General features: G+C 38.6%; 1 protein-coding gene across 2 annotated transcripts in view; it reads left to right on the forward strand.

Moving 5' to 3' along the window:
- oprl1 (opiate receptor-like 1) overlaps positions 1 to 19,031 on the forward strand; it is a 73,176-nt gene extending 54,145 nt beyond the window's left edge. For both annotated transcript variants that reach the window (XM_028011658.1, XM_028011659.1), the window contains one exon: positions 16,465 to 19,031. In XM_028011658.1, the coding sequence (XP_027867459.1) occupies positions 16,465 to 17,012 (548 nt within the window). In that variant the 3' untranslated portion in view covers positions 17,013 to 19,031. The remainder of the gene's footprint in view (positions 1 to 16,464) is intronic.
- Positions 19,032 to 21,724: the final 2,693 nt, after the last annotated feature.

A 21,724-nucleotide genomic window follows, 5' to 3' on the forward strand; every position in this document is an offset into this window, starting at 1 on the left:
CTCGTCTGTTTGGGTGGGAATCCAAATTTTAATTTAGACATTTCATGCCTTTCCACATACAAACAAATGTTTAAATCTGAAATAAAGTTTCTCTCTCAGGGTAATTTCAGCTCCCGTCATCCAGCGCAGGCTAAAGATCCAGCCAGCAGCCGATTTTTAAACACATCACCAGAAGTTCAGTGTTCAGATTGAATTTGGTTTGAATTCATGCCGAATCTTTTCTAAAGACGTTAGCCTGCTGATCAGAAGCATTGTGCGTGTGAAGCTCTTCTGTGCCTCTCTATTACCACGCTGTGAATGATCAGAGGCTTTAATTTGCATCTTTCAGCTTGTTTCATCTCAGATGGAAAAGCAGTGACCTAATTTATGCTCTAATCACTGATGGTTGGATTTCATTATGTCAAGAAGCTAATAGTGTTTTTCATGGGTCTGAAATCTTAATAAAGTCTGAATGAGGCGTTTTTTTCTTTCAGAGATGTGATGTTGAAGAACATTCCCTGAAAAGTCTTATGTAAATGTGGAAATATGGGACAGAGTCATTAAACATATATATTTCAATATATATCCATTATAAAAACTTTGTTCTAATTTCTAAAGGACCAATACTTCATTTCCATTTTAGCTTTTAAATAAAGAAAAACATAAAACTTGGGATGTTGATTTTTGTGGACGAGCCAAAAACCACCAAATGTAAAAACTGAGGAAGTTACTTTAAATGAGCAGTTTCCATCAACCTGTTCTAATGCAATACTTTAAAATGTGCATTAAAACATGATGAGTAACCAAAGGTTAATGCTACCAGCACAAACTGTTTACTTTTCACTATTTGGTTAAAAGCAAAAGTTGCTTTTTTAGTTTCTGGCTCTCCTGTCAGTTGAAAAAAATCCACTATGGGTCACCAATAGAGAAAGAGCTGAAGCAACTAGTGTTTCTTTTTTTAAACTTTTTTATTGTTACTCTTGTTTTTTCTCAAAGAAAATCATTTTAAGTATAATGAACTTCTGCGAGCTGTGCCTAAACCAAATTTTGTCAAATGAAGCAATTCATCATCGGTGATGAGTTGAAAACTCGTGACTTTTCTGCTAGATGACAGGCAGGGAAGTAATTCCTCGACATTAATCGAACAGCTCTCCCTGAATGTTCCTCCATCTTTCATTAACACCAATCAAGCCGTGTGAGGGACGAGGAATGGAATAAAGTCCCCGCTTAACGCCCGAAGGCTTCACACAGACTGAAATGAATCAGGAGATCCAGTGAGGGATCAACAGCACAGAGACGAGGCGAATGTGACTTTCATTTACTCTGGGCCATTACTTAAGGCTTAAACAGTAAAATGAGTCTGAAAGGCCATCAGTGATGTGGTGTGTGAGAGAATCCAGAACATTAAGCATTCATTTGATTACCTCTCAGCTGACTGCTCTCTGCAGCCACTCCGGCTTCTCTGGACGTCTTTTCACGTCTAAATAAAACCCCAGAATTACGCCTTTGTTACCGGCAGCTGTGCTCAAACATTCAAGAGACATTAATATACAAAAGAAGTGTCAGCTTTTACATCAGAGCATCAGAAAATCAGAAACTAAAACAGGAATGCTGAAGTATCAAACGGCGGCCATGTTTGATCCGTTGCCATGACCTTTCTCTATGTCTGCGTCGGTTCATTTCAGCCTCCATTGAAATCTGAACCTTTGCTCCCACATGGCCTCTTTTCTCTTCTCTTCTTTCAGCTGCTCTGAACAACTTCCAATGCGTAGACGCACCTGGGTCGTTCTCTCCACCTCCTGCTCTGTCTGTTGCAATGCATCGCCCCACTCAAGCACTGAAATATTTTGGTAGAGGTCATAAATATTAATGGCAAAGTCTAGCAGTGGAACCGATTCGTCTTCACACTTAATAAGCAGGGAGTGTGTGTGTGTGTTTGAGAGCTGTGTGTTTGCCTTATAGGGCTGTGTGAGTGCAGTGATGAGTATTTATGCGTTTGTGATCTGATTGTGCTGGCAGGCTTAGGAATCATCACAAACTTGCTCTTTCAGCTCGCAGATGGCGACGTTCCTCCTAAAGAGGCCCGAGCGTTCAAAGAATTCTGCTCAGTTTCCATGGCAACGGGCCGCCGAAGCCTTTCAAATGACCTTAAATGGGCAATATGCGAGATTAATCCAAAGACAAAGATGAGGACTGAGATATGTCAACAGTAGACGTGTAAACAGGGCCGTTAATCAGCTGCAGAGCTTTAAACAAAGCTGCTGCTGCTGCGCCTGCAATACGGCGGCATAAATCGACTAGCTGGCACAGAAAAAATTATCCAATTTCATTGTTCTTCTTACGCCATCTTACAAACTTTCATGGACACACGACATGTGTTCACAGCTTGACAACTCTTAAAGTGACAGCGTTCCATTATTCACGTTTTCAGTCCTTTAGTTAGGCACATTTGCGTTAAAGTTTGTTCACACCGTGAGCAACGAGGAGACAATGTGATGCAGCTGAAAAATAAGAGGGAAAATAACGTCCATAAATACAGGAGATAATTAAACGGGGATCATGTTGGAGCAGCTTTGAGTTCATGCTGGCGGGATTTCCGGTACATTTTCTCGATCCTGCAAGTCCAGTGGTCAGTAGAGGAACTGTCTTGTTGGATCCTGTGTTCATGTGAAGATCAAATCTCAGCTTGAAAGATGCGGGCGCGCTTTGGGTGTTAGACTCACATGTTTCTTTTTTCAATCTGTTGCAATGCAGCTCATCTCAAGCACAAGCAAACATACCTGAACTTTTCTCCTGACTGAAAAACAGTAAGATTTCCTCCTCCATGGCCATTGTTTTACATTTTCTCATTAATGACCCAAATATGGACTCCTGCTGGTCTATGTCTGAACTGCAGTTGTACTGAGAAATGTCGACTAATGCTTTTTACTCAGACGACTTGCTGCTTCTTTTTGTCGGCCAGAATTGGGTAAAAAAGCTTTTGTAAACTTTACTCTCTTATCCTTAGAACAGAAAACTTTGAAACTGGCTCTGTGTTTTTACCTCCAAACTCAAAGTTCCCAAAGGCAGCTAGCAGGGCATGCTAGCTGCAGCTAGCAAAGCATGCTAGCAGAGCATGCTAGCTGTCTTTAGCTTAACATCCTCTTGCTTTATCTTTTTTTTATTGTCAACATTTTATTGAACTGATCATTTTTTCAGAAGGCATCATTAAGTGAAAGTGTTGCTGCAGGCTGTGTGTAGCTCCAGCAGTGCTAAGGGGCCCTCACACACACTGATTATGTCCTGAGAGCCGCTCTCATCTCCTCTTCTGGTTCCCACATCTCTCAATTACCTCTTTCCTCATCCAGGTCTAAAAGCCCGTTTTTCTCCAGCCTGGATAATTTTTTTAATTAATTCTCAGTTATCCTTCTCTTTCTTTGAATGTGGAAATGTTTTCATTGTTTTTTAAGTGAGATAAAGTCAATACTTGTAACGTTTGGAAAGTCATGGGGAAACAAAGCTCGGACTATTTTTGCGGTTAAATTAAGAAAGATGTTGGCGCTGGCTGGGAAAGGAGAGGTCCAGTAGTTAGATATTGATCCAGCTTCAGCCCGGAGCTGCAGCATAATCCCATCATCACTTTTATTAGTCTACTCTACAGCGGAGCTGGATCTGCAATAAGAACTCAGTTTCCCCTCCAGCATCGGCTTTCTTTATCTCATTTGCTCCGTCTTCTCTGCTTGTTCTGTTTTCTGCTCAGCTGTCTGCTCCCTTCGCCTTCATTCTGCTTTTTCTTTCTTTATATTCAGCTTTATCTTCTTGCTGTCATTTCTACATCCCCTCTCACAGACTTAATCTCATCTTTTTATTACTTCCTTATAATGCGCTTATTGTCAAATGTCTCATTTTGTCCATTTCATTCTTATGTGTAATGTTTTTTTTTTAGATTTCTCTATGACTAATTTGAATTCCTGCTAAATAATCAGACATTTGAATCAAATTTTGCCTTTGGCTTCCATTTAAACATAGCTTATTTTTTAAATTTCTTCCTCGATGCTGTTTTTCATATTTTTGCCATTTAATTTTTATAAAATTTCTATGGATTGGTTCTCTGGCTGCCACTGTGTCTGATACAGCAGGTTGATCTTAAAGCATAATGCCGCCTCATTCTCCTCCTCCTCCCGTCGTTGGTAAACAAACAAAGAGGCGGTCCAAACAGCCGGAGGGAAAGGCACTGCAGGATGCTCAGTGTAATTGGGGTCAAAAGCTTTGCCCAAGGACGCTGTGACAGTAAAGAGGTTGTAATCAACAGCCACCCTGCTGTCACTAGAAGATGATCTGACTAATCCAGCCAGGAAATTTGCAGAACATGAGTGGAAGTGTGGGGTTTGCTGAGTAGCACATCTGAGTCAGTCCTGCTGTCTGGAAATATGCTGAAAGACTGATCTTCAATAAAGTAAACCATTCTCAATTGTATTTTAAACATTTTGATCTGTATGTCATATCGGTGTGATCCAGCTGCAGGGGAATATCACTCCAAATCATCCTGTCTGGAGAGCAGGGGCCTGCAGGTGCATGGGTGTTCACCAAACCAGTGAAGTCCCATGCAGAACATTTTCAAGTTATGTTGACTTGGAAAAGGCATTCAAATGTGTCACTATGAGAGTCCTGTGTGTGATACTTTGACAGTAAGCAGTGTCAGACCCCTTCGTATCGGCCGTTACGACTGGCACCTCAGTTTGTTCTGCGTTGCCTGCAGAAAGTCCGACTTCTTTCAGGTGAGATTTTGACTCCGCCAAAGTTTTCCCCTTTGTCAGCGATTCTGTTGGTAACCTTCAGGGAAGCAATTTCCACGTGAAACAAAGGTGCTTAGCAAGGTTACTATAGTGAACTAAAATAAACAAAATAACAAAAAACTGAAAAAGGACAATTAATGGGGAAAACCTAAAACTAACTGGAACTATATTAAGTTTCAACCAGTCGTTTCTTCTGTGGTCCTCAGACCTCAATGCAGCCGTTATGGGTTCGAGTCCCGGCCCGTCGACTTGTCTTCCTCCTCTCTCACAACCTGCTTTCCTTTCAATTCACTGTCAAATAAAAACCACTAGAGCTGAAAAAAATAGGTAAATAAAAAGAAGAATGTTGTGTGCTGCAATAAATCCCCCTGAGAATCTGTGGCAAAACTCGAAAATTGATATTCCCAGATAATCTTCATCCGATCTGACAGAGCTGGAGCATTTTTTGCAGAAGTCTCTGGATGTGCAAAGCTTGTAACTGATTGCAGCCGTGATTGCAGAAAATGTTGCTTTTACTGAGGGACCTGAATCACACTTTCAGATTTTATTTGAAGCTCTTCTGGAGAACCACACATTTCTTCATGGTTCTAAGGTGACAAACAGGAAAAGGGCCAAAGCATTTGAATACTTTTACATCACACAGTAATATATCATAGAGGAAAAGAACAAATGTTGAAAAAATGTTGGAGACTCTCCAGAGGAAGAGTGATGAAGGTTTGAATGGGAGAAGCTTCATGTTCATGCAGGAATCTGAAGCAGTTTTGGTCAGCGGCCATGATAGCAGCAGAAACATCCCTGACATGCTGCTAATGGCATATTTCTGCAAAGCTGCGCTCTGAAGACGGCCTGTTGAAGTGGGCCGCAGTGTTAGGACTTACTGAGCCAAATGTGTGACCTCTGGCTTTAGTGCTGGAGCCCCAGCATGCGTTCGTTCTTCCAGTTTCACCATGGAATCAAGGCCCAAGCATGGAAACTCTACTGAGCAAAGGAAACACCTTCACCAGTAATATCTTAGTTATGAGAAGTTACTGGTTTTCTCAACAATCATAATAAAAAAATAAAATGTTAATTTCATTTTAAGCACCATGCCATCAGCAAAACTTTGAAGCTTTTAGGCATTTGGCATTTACATAAAAAAAAAAAAACAGCCTCTGGAAATTGCATTTAAAACTAAATTGTCCTTCCAGGTTTCTGCTTTTTATCTGAGTATAATTCTAAGAAATGTAGAAAAGGAAGATTACACCGCCTTTACAAATGTCACCTTTTTAATCCTGCTTTGGAAAATGTTTTTCTCTCACTTTGCTGGGCGTCATTTCTCTGAAAACATTTTCTCTGGAGTGTCAGACAAAGTGTTTTTGGTAATGTGCAATCTGTGAAGCACCTTGTGTGTCAGCCGGTGATTGTGCCGGTCATAACGAAGCGTCCTTGTTGTGGTCAAACATAACTTTACCTCCTGCTGGGTGTAAAGGTGTTTGGCAGCTGCAGGTGTTTGATAAATTTCTACTTTTGTTTCTGCTCTGACGGCTAAGCATTGAAAAAAAAAGTAAAATCATTGAACAATTAAGTCATTTTCTGCTTGTGGGAATCATCCACTTTTCTTTTAAACACTTTAGTAGCTTCCTGATGTGGTTTGTTGTCTTTTTTCTTTTACTGCCATTCTGGCTGTAATTTGAAGACAAGCTAGTCTCTGCTAATCTCCTTCCAAATTTGCTATAATTCCAAAAGCAAGGTGTCAGTTCTTGTATTCTGTGCTTTGGATCCTGGCAGGTAATCACTGTTACCTTCTCTTGGCCATCCTTTGAATTCTTTTGTTCTTTTTCGTTTTTGTCTGCATGATAACCGTGAGCCTGCGGCAGGATTCTCCCACAGTTTCAGAATCACAGCCCACCTTTTTGGAAATTGTTTGAAGCCATTTTTGAAACGACTGATTCGCCAAAGGGAGATTGCCTCCTTGTTGCCAAATGAGGCAGAGAAAGTGCCATAACAGTCGACAAGGGAATGGGTTTGTCAGCTTTAATGTTGGGGTTGTGAAGTAGCGATCACTGATGTCACTGGAAACATCCAGAGAACCAAACAGTCATCTAATGCTTGGCAGCTGTCACCATCAAAGCATGTTGAAGACAGTTCGGTTAGTTCACATAGTAACATTTGACCACAAACGCCATTTCAAGACACTTTGGAAGAAAAAAAAAAGTGTGCAGAAAAATGTAGTCAAATCAAGTAAAGTAGGAAGCTATTTTCCTGCAACATTTAGAAGAATTGCTGCTCAGTTCACCTGAAATGAATGTCTGAATTACCTCTGAATGTCATCAGGTTCTGCAGAGGGCTGGTGATCTGCTTTTTACTGGATTCAGGTGTGTTGGAGTGCAGTGGCGTATAAGCAGGAGCTCGTGGATACCGAAGTTAAGATCTGTGGGACATAACTCCAAATTATTCATGGAAAATTTGTGGCTGTTTTTCTAAAACATTCACATGAAACTGCAGCTTGGAAAGCTGAAATATCTTGACGCACCACTGACTAGTGTTTGCAAATCAGCCAATCCTGGTGCGCCCTTCACTTCTTTGGCGCCAATTGGCTGAACACCCAAGAGCATTGATAAGGTAGACTGTAGATGCTAGCTTCTACGGTAGTGATAAGACAGTTTCTCCTGTGTCTATTAATGCATATTGAGATATATTTTGGTGTTTGAATTACTAAAATAGGTCCAAGTGTTTTAGGGGGGTCTTAAGCATTTGCAGATTTTAGCTGTTCGCTGTTACATAAATATATACATTTAATTTCAATCCAATTTCAATACAAGACAGTTAAATTAGGTTTATACCACCATTTGTAAGAAGCCCTGATCCATCAAAATCTGTGACTTTGCAAAATCCTTCCTCATAACCGAACATCTAGTTTAGCCACGGGTATTTTCTTTAGTCATGATGGACCCTGTTATAGGAATCACACACTAAGGAATGTCCAGAGCATTTCAGTCAGCCTATCAGATTCTGAGCAGTTAATTATGTCTTGTGAATGGTTGACAGATAGTTGTTTTAGATTTCTTGTTAACCTGTCTTAAAGAGTAAGAGATACTGGACCTCGGTTGGGTTGGTGGGAAAACTTCCCTTGTTTTTAAACCCAAAACCTGACAGGTGTGATATAAAACTGAATGAAATGGTTGTCAGTGTGGCCAGATCCTCTGTTGATGATCAGAAGCCCAGAATAGTAACTAGGTTCTATTTCAGGCAAAAATCCCAAATGACCATCAAGCCTGTGAAAACCTTCATAGTTATTAATAATTATAATTAACTTTTCTCTGAATGACATTATTACTGTCACAGTGTTTCTCTTCCTTTCTCCTCTTTTCCTTTCTTTTCTTTCATTTTCCTTTCCAGTCTTCTCTTTTTTTTGTCTGTTTAATGAATTAAAAAGGTTTGGAAAATGTAGCATGCTGCAGAGCTATGTAGCAATGACAGCAAGTGGAAATATCTGAGATATTAAAAAATTATGATTCATAATAACCTTGATACTGTGATAGGTTTAATAATAATGGATTTTCTTTTTCAATCTAAAGGTAATGCACACCTTAATGTGTGTGATGCCATGCAAACAGGCACTTTGTGCAGCTTTCTAAGCGTTTAGCAGGTTCCAGAGAGTCAGGGTGAATCATTTTCAGAATCTTGTTTACAGTGAATTATTGCTGTAGGACACATACAACACTTCCACCAGAACTAATGGATCATTTCTGTCATCTTCTGTTTTAACTTTGTTTCCCAGCAGCACATTGTCCTTCAGCTTCACCAAAAGTCCCAAAAACAAAACTGGTTCTTAGTAACAAAACTCATTTTCACCCCGTCTAGTCAAAGCAGATTTTCAGTATTTTTTCTTATTTTGCTGTTTTTATCAGGTTTTGATTGTGATTCTGAGGCTGTCTGAGCTTTTTGGAATCTGCCATGTTTCTTGTTTCATATTTTCATTCGTCCTTGTTACTGATTTTTTTTTTATTTTGGCAATGAAGGGTGAGCCATAATAAGTTAAACATAAAAAATCATTTCAAATCAAATTGAAATCGTTTAGTCTTAGTTGCACAAAATGTTTTGATCTACAGTACAATGGGCAACCCCGATTTTTATTTGATTTGATTATGTATTGATTACTGATTAAGTACATTTTTTATTTTTTTTTTACTTTTCTAATGGAAGCACATGACTAAGTAGCCCTGGATACTTTATTAGTACGACTTCAATATTACTATCAACCATAAGAAGCCCAACAAGTTATTGAAGTTACTAAACGCATGGCAACAAAACAGCTGCTGAAATGAATCCCTTTCTATTTCAGTGAACATTATCTCTTGTGATTTTGAAAACACTTCATTTTTTAAACTTTTTAAATGACAAATCCTGATTTGTCACAATCAGAAGTACAGAAGTAACATATTCTCAGGTGTTCAGGTGGACAGAGTGTTGCCTGGAGAAAATGTGTAGGCCGACACAGCAGGGAGAAAGGCTAAAAAGGTGGAAATGAGAAGTAAAAAGGTAAGTGAATGTGAAAGCAAGAGTAAATAGGCTGAACAGAATGTTGCTGTGCTCTGATTAAATGTGAAAGAAAGGAGTGAGAAAGGAAACTTCCATGTCAAAGATAGAAAAATGCCTTAATATGAAGAAGAGTTCAGAAAGATATCAACAAAATGTGTTGAAGCTACAAATCGCTCAAACTATAAAAAAAAAAGCAAAAAGAAAAAACTAAAATGAAAAGAAAGAAGAATAGTGAAGGAAGAATGTTCAGGAAAGACTACCAGGAAGTGAAAAAAGGAAAAAAATAGGAGGGTGATAAGACACAGACAATGTCACCACAAATGCTAAAAATCACATTAACCTGAAGGGGTGAAAGAGGCAGCAGGACAGAGATGTAAATGTGAGGGACAGAAAAAGAAACTGATAGGTCTGATCCACGGGTGAGTAGAGTAGGAGGGAGCACAATCAACCAAGTGAAAAGAAAATGAAGTGGAGAGCAGCAAAAAATCAGAGGGAAAGAAATAATCCTGGTCGGTGGAAAATCAAAAAACGGAAAAATACAATAAACGGAACAGAAAAAAGGAAAGAAAGAAAGAAAGAAGTGACGAGAGGTTGAGAATCACCTGCTGTGAAACGGAAACCAGAAACAATATATATATATATATATATATATATATATATATATATATATATATATATTGAGTGATGCTGGAAAATCTCTGATTACTTGAACTAGGCAGCGTGTGTAACTACTTCCATAAATCCATTATGTTTTGCTGCTGAAAGACTCTTGATGACTCTGTGTAGCACCATCTGCATGATTTCAGATTTACACATCTTTGCTGACAACTTTCTAGGCTGGTCTGAGATGTATCTATACCAGCAAATATCAGTTTAAAGAGCCCATGATGAATGTTGCCTTCTGCCTTCAAACGTAAAGTGTTTACTCACTGACAGCAGATCAAATATATCCCTGCGTCGGTGGCAGCAGCAGAAATTGTTTTTGCTGCAGGTGAAATGGGGGAGCGTGCCGTTTTGTTGTTGTTGTGGTGCAATAAAGTGATCATGGTGATGTTTGGGCCTTGAGGGCCGGGCCGAGATGCAGACGAGAACTTGGGATGAGCCTGGCGAAGGTTTAATAAAGATAAGTCCCAGAATAAACCCAGAGGGAGCTGAACTATAAACTCTATGTTTCCTTTCAATTCTCTCATCACTTTTGAAAGAACTTTTAATAATATTGCAAAAAAATTAAAAAATGTTTCCATTTACTGGATTTTAGTGAATCAATCTAGTATAATTTCGTCAGTTGTTGATGCTGTAATAAACGAGATGTAAAGGACAGAAACTAGAAGGAAATATGGAGTCTGACCCTCTGACCTGGAGGTCTGGACATTGTGCCTCTGGTAAGGCACAGACCCTCCAGTGGATGGTCCATTACATCAGAACCGTCTCTCCTTTAGCACATTATTATTATTATTGTTCTTTTCTTTGGAAAAGCCAAAAACCACTTTAAATGTGCATGAATTTTTTTGGGGGGGGAAATTGAAGAAGTTATATTGGATTTTACTTTTTCCAATTTGACACTTTCAAAATCTGAACAAAAAACATTGAATGGAGCACCAGTACAGATCTGAGATTATAAACTAAGAGAATAAAAGACAAAACTAAACCAAAGTAACTTAATTAACAGCAACAGAAGAAAAATAAACACGAAAGAAATGATTGGAAGACCAAAACCCAAACAGCAAAGCATCATGACCTCTACATCTCTACCTTTAACATACTTTCACCAACTATATGCCTAACAAATGATTGGACAAACTCTGGTTTGGTAATAAAACCGTAGAACCGGTTATATAGAAACAACCTTGGCCTACAATGATCAGTAGCAGAGAGAAATTTCTTTCACTTAATATCAGATGTTTTTATAAGTGAACAATGTGCCTGTTGCTGCGACAGAGAGCAAAGGCGTTAATAATTCAGCCTGCACATTTTTTTACCATGTCATTGGTTCAACCGTCTCTGTTCCTCCAACAAGACAAACTAGAGGAACTGGACTCACAACATGAAGCCTCAAAGATACACATATCAATGTTTGGAGGTCCAGAAATGACTCTATAATCCTCGTACAATGTGGGAACTCTGTGTTGTCAATGGTGCATCCATTTCCTCTGCAGCATCTGGTAAACCTGCTGGAGCTCTGCATAGTTCTCCTCCTTGCTGCTTTATTTGTCAAATCTTTGCAGAAAATTCTCTGGAGAACTTTTTATCAAAATTTGTTCTCGTGTGAATGACCCAGTCAAAGTAGAGACATATTTATAGCATGCTATGTTTTGCGGTTGTAACATAAAACATGGAAAAATGTTTCAAAGAAAGACATCTGCAGCTCTCTACCTCGTCAAGTTCACCGTTCCTTATTAAGAGTTTTTATGCAGCTGAAGCGAATGTGAGGACAGTTTCCTGTCTGAAGTATCGATATGCTGACAAGCTGTCAGCGAGAATCTGAGGAAAACCAGGACCAAATTGCTGACCATTAACCGAGCTCCTTCTGGAGGCAGAATTTTGAAAAACGTCAGCAGCGTTTCAGAGGAAATCATTCACAGACAAGTGAGATTGAAAAGATGAAACCAAGACAGAAATTAAAACTGACATCTCCACTCAACATCATACATTTCACTGGCGTCGTTCCAGATTTACTTCATTTCTGCAGATTACGCCTCTGCATTAGGAAACTGCAGCAATGCTTTCTCTCATATCTGACTTGACCTTTATAAATATGGATTATTAGCCCACATGCATCAATACTGCCATTGTATCTGCCGGTGCTGGTAAAGTTTAATTTTTAAAGCCTGCATTGTGCTCCTCGGAGGACGTGGTGATAGCATCTATAGCTATTTTTTCCCCCCTTTTTTAATAAAACGGACGCCACAGCTCCATGGAGGTGGTTATCACCGTCCTTTCACACAGACTTTAACTGTGCTTTTGATCAATGGTTGGAACGTGGCAATAATGGAGCCTGGGCTTCCATTTTTAACAGGAACACCCACACACTATAAATCCTGAGCACTTGTGGCCCGGTGAAATGCAACACATAAAAACATCCAGCAAATGGAATAATAGATCATGGTTTCTTTTTTTTCTACCAGTTCCTATTTCCGATTGATTTGATTTTATCTCGACTGCTTTGCAGCCAAATGATTTATTTCACAATAAAAATAATGCTTCAAAAATGATATGTGCAACATACATGCAAAAGCTTAAAACTTTATTTGGAGAAATTCAGCCTACTTTAACATACAATATTCATTCATGCTTGATTTCCTAAAGGATTTGGGGAAACACTTATTACAGGATGAATATTCTATTAAGAGGATCAGAGATGTTAAAAATCTGTCTGCTAATGAGCTCTACGACCAAAAATAATGTCTCTCTTGCTTTTCTTAAGGCTTATGGTTAAGACATGAAATGCAGGCTAAAGCAGAACTTAAAGCAAATCTTCTCATTGATTGTCTGAAGATGAGTATGTGTGGGAGGTTTTCCCTCCTCATTTATCTTAAGCTGGCGATGCAAGAAAATTATAAACTTTTGCTCTAGGCAGCTTTAACTTTTACTTTGCCTGTGTGGAGCACTGTGTGTGTTTGTTAGCAAATGTAACTTTTACTGTTGTTTATGGTAAGCAAAAATGTAATTCTCCAGATCTTTATTTACATGTAAAAGACAAAAACTTGGTTTTTATGTGTTCAGCATGTTTAAGAGTCAACATGTAGGCGTTAACTACCAGAAGTAGGATTTAAATCTCATGTAATGAGATTGTTTGTTTTTTTGTTTACAGAGATATAAAAATTGTTATAGTGAGTTTTATATCTGATTAAAACCAAAATATATTCTCCCTTAAATGAGGAAGTCGTAACAGTAAAATAGGAACAGCTGGCAGGACGTTTGAGTGTTCGTCCTCCCTTTTTAAGAAGTCACAATCTGTCAGAGGAATTTATTTTCACAGTAGCTACAGAAAGTATTCACTCCCATGGATGTTTTACACTTTTTATTGATTTACAAATCCATCATGATCAACAAAATGTTGCTTTTTCCACCAAAGTATTTACAAAATTCTTAATGTCAAAGTAGAAACTTGTCCACAAAGTGACAGATAGAAAAAAAAAAAAAAAAACATGCTCAATCATAGCATATTTCCAAAAACAAATCCTTCAAGGTTGAAATATTTTCATTGAATATTTTCACTGGAACATTTCATCACTTCCTTTACAGCAGTCAGTTTCATCACAATCTGTTTTGCTTTCCGTCGCTCCTCCCTGCTCTGCTTTCCAACGCCGACATCCCCACTTCACCTGAGCGGTGTTCATCATCACAGTGTGTGTGACACTGCCTTGACAAACGCAGCTTCTGGCTGTGTGTTTGTGAGATTAAATTGATTTACCTGGCACTTTTATGCAAAGTGACTTACAAACCAGGAGCACTCTGGTGTATGCAGTGCTTCATTGCATTAAATGAGTTTGGGACCACCTGCTGGTGGAGAAAAGGTCTGGATATGTTTTTGGGTGGGATCTTAAATACTGGATGTAGTACAGGCAGAACTCAAACTATGATTCATGTTTATGTGTCAATAGTTATGTATAACATGTTTAGTTAAGATCTGCTCCTTCATGGCAACAAGTGATGGTTTCTCCAGCAATCAGTGGTTATGAGAGGAAAGTTTACAGTATACTCCCTTCTTTGGAAAACAGAGAAAAGCTGAGACCTGAGACCTTTCAGAACCATGAAAAACATTTTAAATATCCTAAATAATTCCATAAAGTAGCATGATGGTGTTCCATATTTCAACACATTAGAAACACGTCTGCAGTATTGCAGGAAGCAAATAGCTACCTGTTCTTTTGGTGCCTGAGAAATGTAACAGAGGAGAAACTTTAACACTGAAGCAGCAGCAACAATATTGTCAAAAAAGAAGTAGCAAACAGAAATGTTGTTAAACTTACTGCTAAAGGGCAGCAATAATGACCAAAGTTAAAAATAAACTCAGTGTTAGCATAGGAGCTAGCATTAGCGCAGAGTCCTGGGTGGAGAGCTGAAGTGCAAAACTAAATGTCATCCTCATGTTGTACTTTCCACTTTGACTAGTCACATTCCTTAGACTGCTAAATATTGTAGAGTGTCTTTTAGTTGACATATTGAGTCAGCAGGTAAAATGTAAGTATGAAAGTTGTTTTAGTATACTGCCAGAGTACAGAACTCACTAAACAAAGTCAGCAAATGACGATATGATGTATTTTTGGTTGTCTCTGAGTTTATGCCCTCCCCACCCAGAAAATGTCATAATGAATCTCCTACAAAGTCAGATATAAAAAGTTTGATTATGTACCAATGTACACAAGATATGAGGCCTTACAAATGTTTTGGCACAGCGATTTGAACGAGTTACCCCCGCATTGTCTCACCTGAGTGGACAGGACTTATTGATAGTCGCCAACCTTTCTTTAACATTATGCAGCTGTTTGATGTGCAACACAACACCTGGTCACAGCTGTGATGCGGTCATACTTTCATTGGATGCTGAAAAAACGTTTGACCTCTTTAGGGCCCTTACAAGTGTTTAACTTTGGTCCTAAATTATGACTTTCCCGACAATATATATATTTTCATATGTATGTTTCAGCAGATTCTTATGAAAACTTACCTGAATCTGAAGAATCCACCAAAATAATAATAAAAAGTACACAAAAGTTATAGTTCTTGAATCTGTGTCGAACTTTTGCATAACTCAAAGAGGCAGCACAGCAAAGAAAATACGATGGATCATTTTATAACGGCACAAAACATACAGAATTATTGCTAGTGTCTTATTTTACACAATTTCAGCTTTTTTCTTGCTCTATCATTACTTTCTTTAATCAGAGGATTCTGTTAGCAAAATTTCCATACCACATTTAAAATTTGTCTTTCTTTCTCCTCATCCATAATGTTCTTTGGCTTTTTGTGTTTAATCTTAATTCTTCACTGATTCAGACAAATTTCTTTCCTTGACTTCCTTCCTCAGGCATTTACTCTTCATTCTTTACAGCAAAGTGTTTTTGATTAAGCTGATTAAACCGACTCCAGTGAATATCGACTCCTGTCTGTGTTCGTTCTTCCATAACCTTTTTCCACATTATCTCAATCATTATGTCCTTTAGCTGGTGATTCTTTCCTGTTATCAGAATTCTGGCAATAATGGACACATTATGATTCAGAAAATTCAAGACTCTTCTTTAAAATACATTGTGAGTTGATGTTCTGCTGTAGAAAGGCAGCACAGTCTGAACTGGAGGAATTACACCTGCAATACCCAAGCAGAGCTGTTTTTTCAGTCAGACATTTGACACCCTGGACGGATTTTCTATTATGGGAATCGTCCTCTAAATTTATGCTAAACATCTTAATTTTAGTGAAATAAAAAAATCAGAAATGCTGAAACTTTTTGCAATTTCTTCCATTAAAGGACAAAATTTGATCTATTGCTTTCTGTGGGTTGACAGATATTTGAAGCATCTTTGTTTGTTGGGTCTTTATGAATTAAACTCATGACACGCTCTAGTTTGGGACTATTTTAGTTAATCAGGTTCACTGTGTAGATGATTTTGTCAGTAACTGTTTAGTGATAATATTTATTTGAAAAAGACTATCTTAATTTAAAAAAGGTCTTAAACTGTGTTCCATAAATGCATTAGATTAAAAAAAAAACCTTTTAATTTAACATATCAGTTAATCTGCTTATATACAAACGTTTACAAATAAGAGTAATTCTGGTTGAATAACCCAAACAACAGATTAAAAACTTGAAATATATTTGTTATTGAGCTAATGTGTTTATTTATTCAATAATTTAGCAGCAAAAAAGATTTTAGACTTAAAAATGTTGCTTATTTTTTATTTATATGTTTTTTTTATTAAAATGTGAATTCATAAATTAACTACAGACCCTGCAATTAACTTGATTAAAAATGGTAATCGAGTCCCAGCACTAAGTAGAATAGATTAGAATTGAAAGTAATAGAAAATCGAGTGTTTGAAAACTGGATAATTGTTCTGAACAGTTTAAATATTGGTTCTTCTTCAGAGTTGTCTACTTTTAAAACAAGATTATTTTGTAAAAAGAAGTCATTGTCTTGCATATGTAACCGTGTTTCTCTTCCTTCATGTTTATGTTCGCTTGCAGGTACTGAGTGCATTTTGGTTTTCAATGAACCAAAGGATCAGTGGGAACCTATTTTTGGCACCTGCGTCTTCCTCTTCTCCTTCCTCATCCCCATGGCCATCATCAGCATCTGCTACAGCCTGATGGTAAAACGCCTTCGAAATGTTCGCATCCTGTCCGGCTCCAAGGAAAAGGATCGCAACCTGCGGCGCATCACCAGGATGGTCCTGGTGGTGGTGGCGGCGTTTGTCGTCTGCTGGACGCCCATCCACATCTTGGTCCTGGCTCAGTCCCTGGGCTTCATTCTGAGGAGCATGTACGCCGTGGTCATGTTTCATTTCTGCATCGCTCTGGGCTACATCAACAGTGGTCTGAATCCCGTGCTCTACGCTTTTCTGGACGAAAACTTCAAGCGCTGCTTCCGTGAGTTCTGTCAGCCGTCTCCGTTCCGCCTTGACACCCAGCAGTCAGGCAGAATGAGGAGCATCGCCAGGGAGGTGGCAGCGGCCTACAGCTACAAGGGCGGGGACGGCGGGAGGCCCGGTGCGGGAACGGCGAATCCAGCATGACTAGGCGTGGAGCTTCCTTTGGTGGGGGTCGTCCCCACGCAGAGGGGAGAGACTCATGGGACAGGGAACTCCAACACAGAGCTAACTCAGATCACGGCTCTCTAGCGGCACGAGCCCTCCCGCCCCCCAACTCGCAGACTGGCATGGGGCGGGGGGGAGGGGGACGAGGAAGATGAGTTTGAAAGGAAAAGAATTTAGGAAAGATGTTACGAACACAACATCTACAGGCTCAGAGAGCCTAAAAATACCAACTGCTTCGATGGGACAACTGCTGGATGTTGTTGGTTTGAGGTGCTTGAGATGGACGGAGCTCGGCTGTTGCCCAAACTGAGCAAAGTTACACCTGGTGGTGCATTTTAAACAAACCTTAAGACGTTCTGCTTAAGGAGTCAACTTTGATCACAAAACCAGTGTCAGTATCTTAAGATTTTGGTTCTTAGCTCAAACCTTCATGGGCACACACTAAAGGAGTCTGCTGCTCCTCCACATAACTGCCAAACCTACTGGTTATAAACTCACATTTTGAGAAAGCATTTGAACAGCAGCATTGGTAGCAGCTACGGACACCAAATCTGTGAAACTATCCAAGCACTGCTTTGGTTATAGAGGAAAGTGAAACAGCGGCGGTTGATGTGCAGATCGGTTCTCGAGCAGTGAGAACCACAAACTGAAGGCTGCTAAAGAAAACTCTGGTCAAAATGTGAAACGGAGTATTCATCACTACTGTGTGCTACAGCCTTCCAAGTTCATGTTTGGTCTGAAGTACTTTCCATCGTTAGTGTTGGATGAAAGGCCTGCAGTGCTCTGCTGTCATCAGCAGAAGGCCGTTGCTGTTAAGGTCTTACTAAGAGATGTTTACGTTTTGTTGGGTCGTCCTGAGCTTTTATCACACAGATTTATGACATTGGAGTAAATTAGAGGTTGGATTATAAATGTGTTTTCCAGTGAATTGGGTTAATATTAGAACAAAGTGAGGCTACTTATTCTTGAACTGTTAGGTCACATGATTGCCATTAGTTTTATAAACCAAATCTTTCAAGGTATTTAGAAAAACAAAAGCCTTAGGAATGTTGTTGTTTACCGAGTTTGAGAGTTTCTTTCTTTTTATGACACAGCAGAGAATATAAAGTGCTTTGGGTGAAGGTTGGGTGGCCAGGTGTTGATCTTACTGTGGACCTGCATAGCTTTTAGAAAACTTAAGTTCTAAGGTTTACCTTGTGCTATATAGCAATTGATTTGGAACTGATCCATTGAAGTGGACAAAATTTAGAGAAACAGCAACAATCTGAAAATTTGATTTGCTAACCATCCCAAAAACGTCCAACCAGTTGATCCCCAAATGACCCTGAAAACATTTCAGCCAGAAAGATAAAAATGAGATAGACGCTACGGCTGCAATTTGGAAAAAAATTCACAGTGTATTATTTTGTGTTTTCAATGTTAAAGACATAAATTTTGATATCTAACATTGCAAACATTACCTGCTATACTTCAGTCCATGGAGACTGATGTGGCCCTGGTCACCCTGAGGCAGAAAATAATCAACTAAAAGCAAAGACTGAGACTCAACTACAGATTTGGGGTTGGAGCAAGGTTATAAATAGTTTTATATATTTATGTTATTATCCTCTATGAATCAGAGTAACTGACTGAGATGATTTTGCTGGGTCAAATCTGAATGGACTCAGATTATTACAGTGTCACAGGCATGTGCTTTGCAAATTAGAGCTGCAATTGTGCAACAAACAAATTATATTGTATTCTGTTACCTGGATTAAAAACATGCTATTTTTGTGGGGGATTTTATTTGACTAACCTGTTTTGTAAATTAGATTTAACATTGGATTCAGAAATATGGCGACTTATTTGGAATCGGCATAAAATAGGAATGGTCAGAATCTACAAGCCAAAACCTTTAAGAAAATTGTTTATATTAGTTTTTAAGAAAATCCAGAAATTTACAGCACAAGGATTTTTTTTATTATGTTCATCTTCAACTTTATGACTAGATAAGACAAACAATTTTAAAAAAAGTTACACAAAGAGGATACTGGAAATGCTTGGATAAAGGAATGTGTGGGAATACAAAGGCTCAGGAAATCCTGTTTCAACACCACTAGCAGGTTTAGATCTCGTCCAGATTCGCTCTGCGGCTGACGTGAGGCCGAGGCATTTTAGACACACCAGGCCCACACATGACACAGAAAATACAATCACAGATTTGTTGAAACTAATCAGTTCTGATGATCTGAGTTGCTTTATTTTATTTATTTTTAATTTTTTGAAGTGTAAAGCTGCTCAGGTCTGGGGTCGGGTTCTCGGAGTGTTTAATGTGAACCCCAATGCTGGAGTAGCATTGACCCCAGGCATCATGAAGGGGTCGCAGGGTTCTGACCCCATATCAAGGGACAAAGGGGCTCTCTCTCTTTATCTATCTCTATCTATCTTCTTGGTGTAATAAAGTGGAAATCAGCCCTGAAACATTGATTTTAGAAGATATTCTCATAATTTTTGATAGTTGCAGAATGTTGTGACTGGATGTTACTTTCTTAACTTATATCACTCATCTATGACAACAGGGAAGAGTCACAGCAGACCCGGGACGGATCAGAAGCTGCATTTCCATTAATCATGAAATTGCACAAATTGAAGTTATAAAAATAAATTTGCTTCTTACATGGAAACACACCAATTTAGCAAAAACTCATTTTTTTCGATCAAAAGCTTTGGCGCTAGGATGAAAACAGATTTATTTTGCAAAACATCACATGAGCCACGTGATCAAAGTTGTGTGTCATTCGAACGTGTTGAATCCATAGATCTGTAAAATTGATTGCAATTTTCCCAAAACACTGCATAGGTAGCCACCAGGAAGTAATTTGTCGCTCCATTTCCTGAATAAGATGCAGACATCTCCTCTGATTGGCTGATGATGATGATGAGCGTTAGCATCATGACTGAATTCTGAAAATATTTACTGTTTACATCTGTCACTGCCATGACTTTTAATGACTTATCGTGTGAACAAACTTATTCACATTTGATCTTAATCTCATTTCTTATTTAATAGAAACACAGCAATTGTGAATTTGTGTTTTTTTAACATAATAGACAAAGATTTGCGCTCATCTGTAATGGAAACGCAGCTACTATTGCAGGGAAACACAGAGACAAAACAGCCATGCACACCAGACCATAAGTAAGAGTTGAATGCTTACATGCATCTTCATTTGGGAATGATCTGCTGTTTGCATGGAAAAGCCACACAGAGAACATGCTGACTCTGCACAAAAAAGGCCATTCTGAGACTGGAACTAGCAACTCGCTTGCTAAAGGCCGGAGCCACCATGCTGTCTGAATAACAAGCTTAATGTGAACATTGCTTTTGTTCCTGTGTTGCCTTTCCTCTTTTAAAATAAATTTAGCTTAACTTTCCTACAGAGTTTTAAGAGATACACTCTTAATTTGTGAGAAACTGCCTGTGGGTTATTGCTGGATCTGTATTTGTAGTTTTGTTGACTTTTTTTTTTGGATATTTCTAACAACTTTGTACCCCTTTGTTGCTCTGTGTTTGAGGATTTACCCAAATAGATGGATGAAGACTGTTTCCTAATTTTCATCCTTTCTTTTACTGCAGTTTTACTGAAGTGGTTAATGGTAGCTGTGGACTGTCCGAGCTTTAACATGCTACATGTGCTTTGTACGTCTTAGGGCTGGTATCCCCTTTAAAATCTTTGTCACTTCATGTAATTTCTGTAAGAGTGAATTTCTGCAAGATGTCTTTTTTTCTTTCATTTTCCTTGACTGGCCTGTTGTCATTAGAATCAGAGGACTGCAAGCTGAGCTATTTTCCTGTTGCACACAGTGAGATTATGGTTTGCGAGCAATTCGGCTGTTTGTTAAAAAAAAAAGTTCTGCTCTTTGCTGCAGACGATTACCTTTTATTTGATTCCATAAACGTACATTGCCTTAAATATCAAGTGAGGTCTGTTATTGAAGCTTGCTCTTTGGCTGGATACAATTTGTTCTAGTATTTAATGGTGCTTTGCAGCTACTTTATAGCGGTCCTGACCCGTATTCATAAACCCTCAGAGAGTAGCAGGAGACTGGCCCAAAAAGAAAGACTTCGGCTTTGCTAAAATCGAATCTAAAGCACGTCCCAATTTTATTAACTAAAAACGTTATCCTCATACAGGAAAACTGCAGAGTCGCCGTGTCATTGCCCTTTGTGGGTCACAGACAGTAAAATCAGCCTTTCTGTTGAATGATCATTTAAGTTATTAATGTGAAGATCAATAAAAATTGATTTTTACGTTAGACACGCTCTATGGCTCCTGATATTTACATTTGTAAAACGTTTTCTTGTTCTGCCTCCAGTTTTATTCTACTTAACATTGATTGTTTACAGTGAATATTTTAAATGCAGAAAGTTTTTGTTTTGTAAATCATATTTGCTTTTAAATAATCAGGCCTGAAGAAACACTTCAGACTTTTCCTCTGAATTGGGGTTCTACAAAGAGGTGAGGAGCAGGCAATATCCTACCCACAGTAGATCACTCTGTTAAGTTAGCTGTAAGTAAAATGTATTAATAAAAAGGACCATTTGCTGTAAAACATTAAAATACAACAAAAGAGAAACAAAATACATACTGAAAAATGCATAACAAGAAAATGTGAATATGAGTTTTCTTACTAACCGTTAGTCAGCGTGC

Source organism: Xiphophorus couchianus, chromosome 24 (assembly GCF_001444195.1).
Source record: "Xiphophorus couchianus chromosome 24, X_couchianus-1.0, whole genome shotgun sequence".
In the NCBI taxonomy this organism is placed as follows: domain Eukaryota; kingdom Metazoa; phylum Chordata; class Actinopteri; order Cyprinodontiformes; family Poeciliidae; genus Xiphophorus; species Xiphophorus couchianus.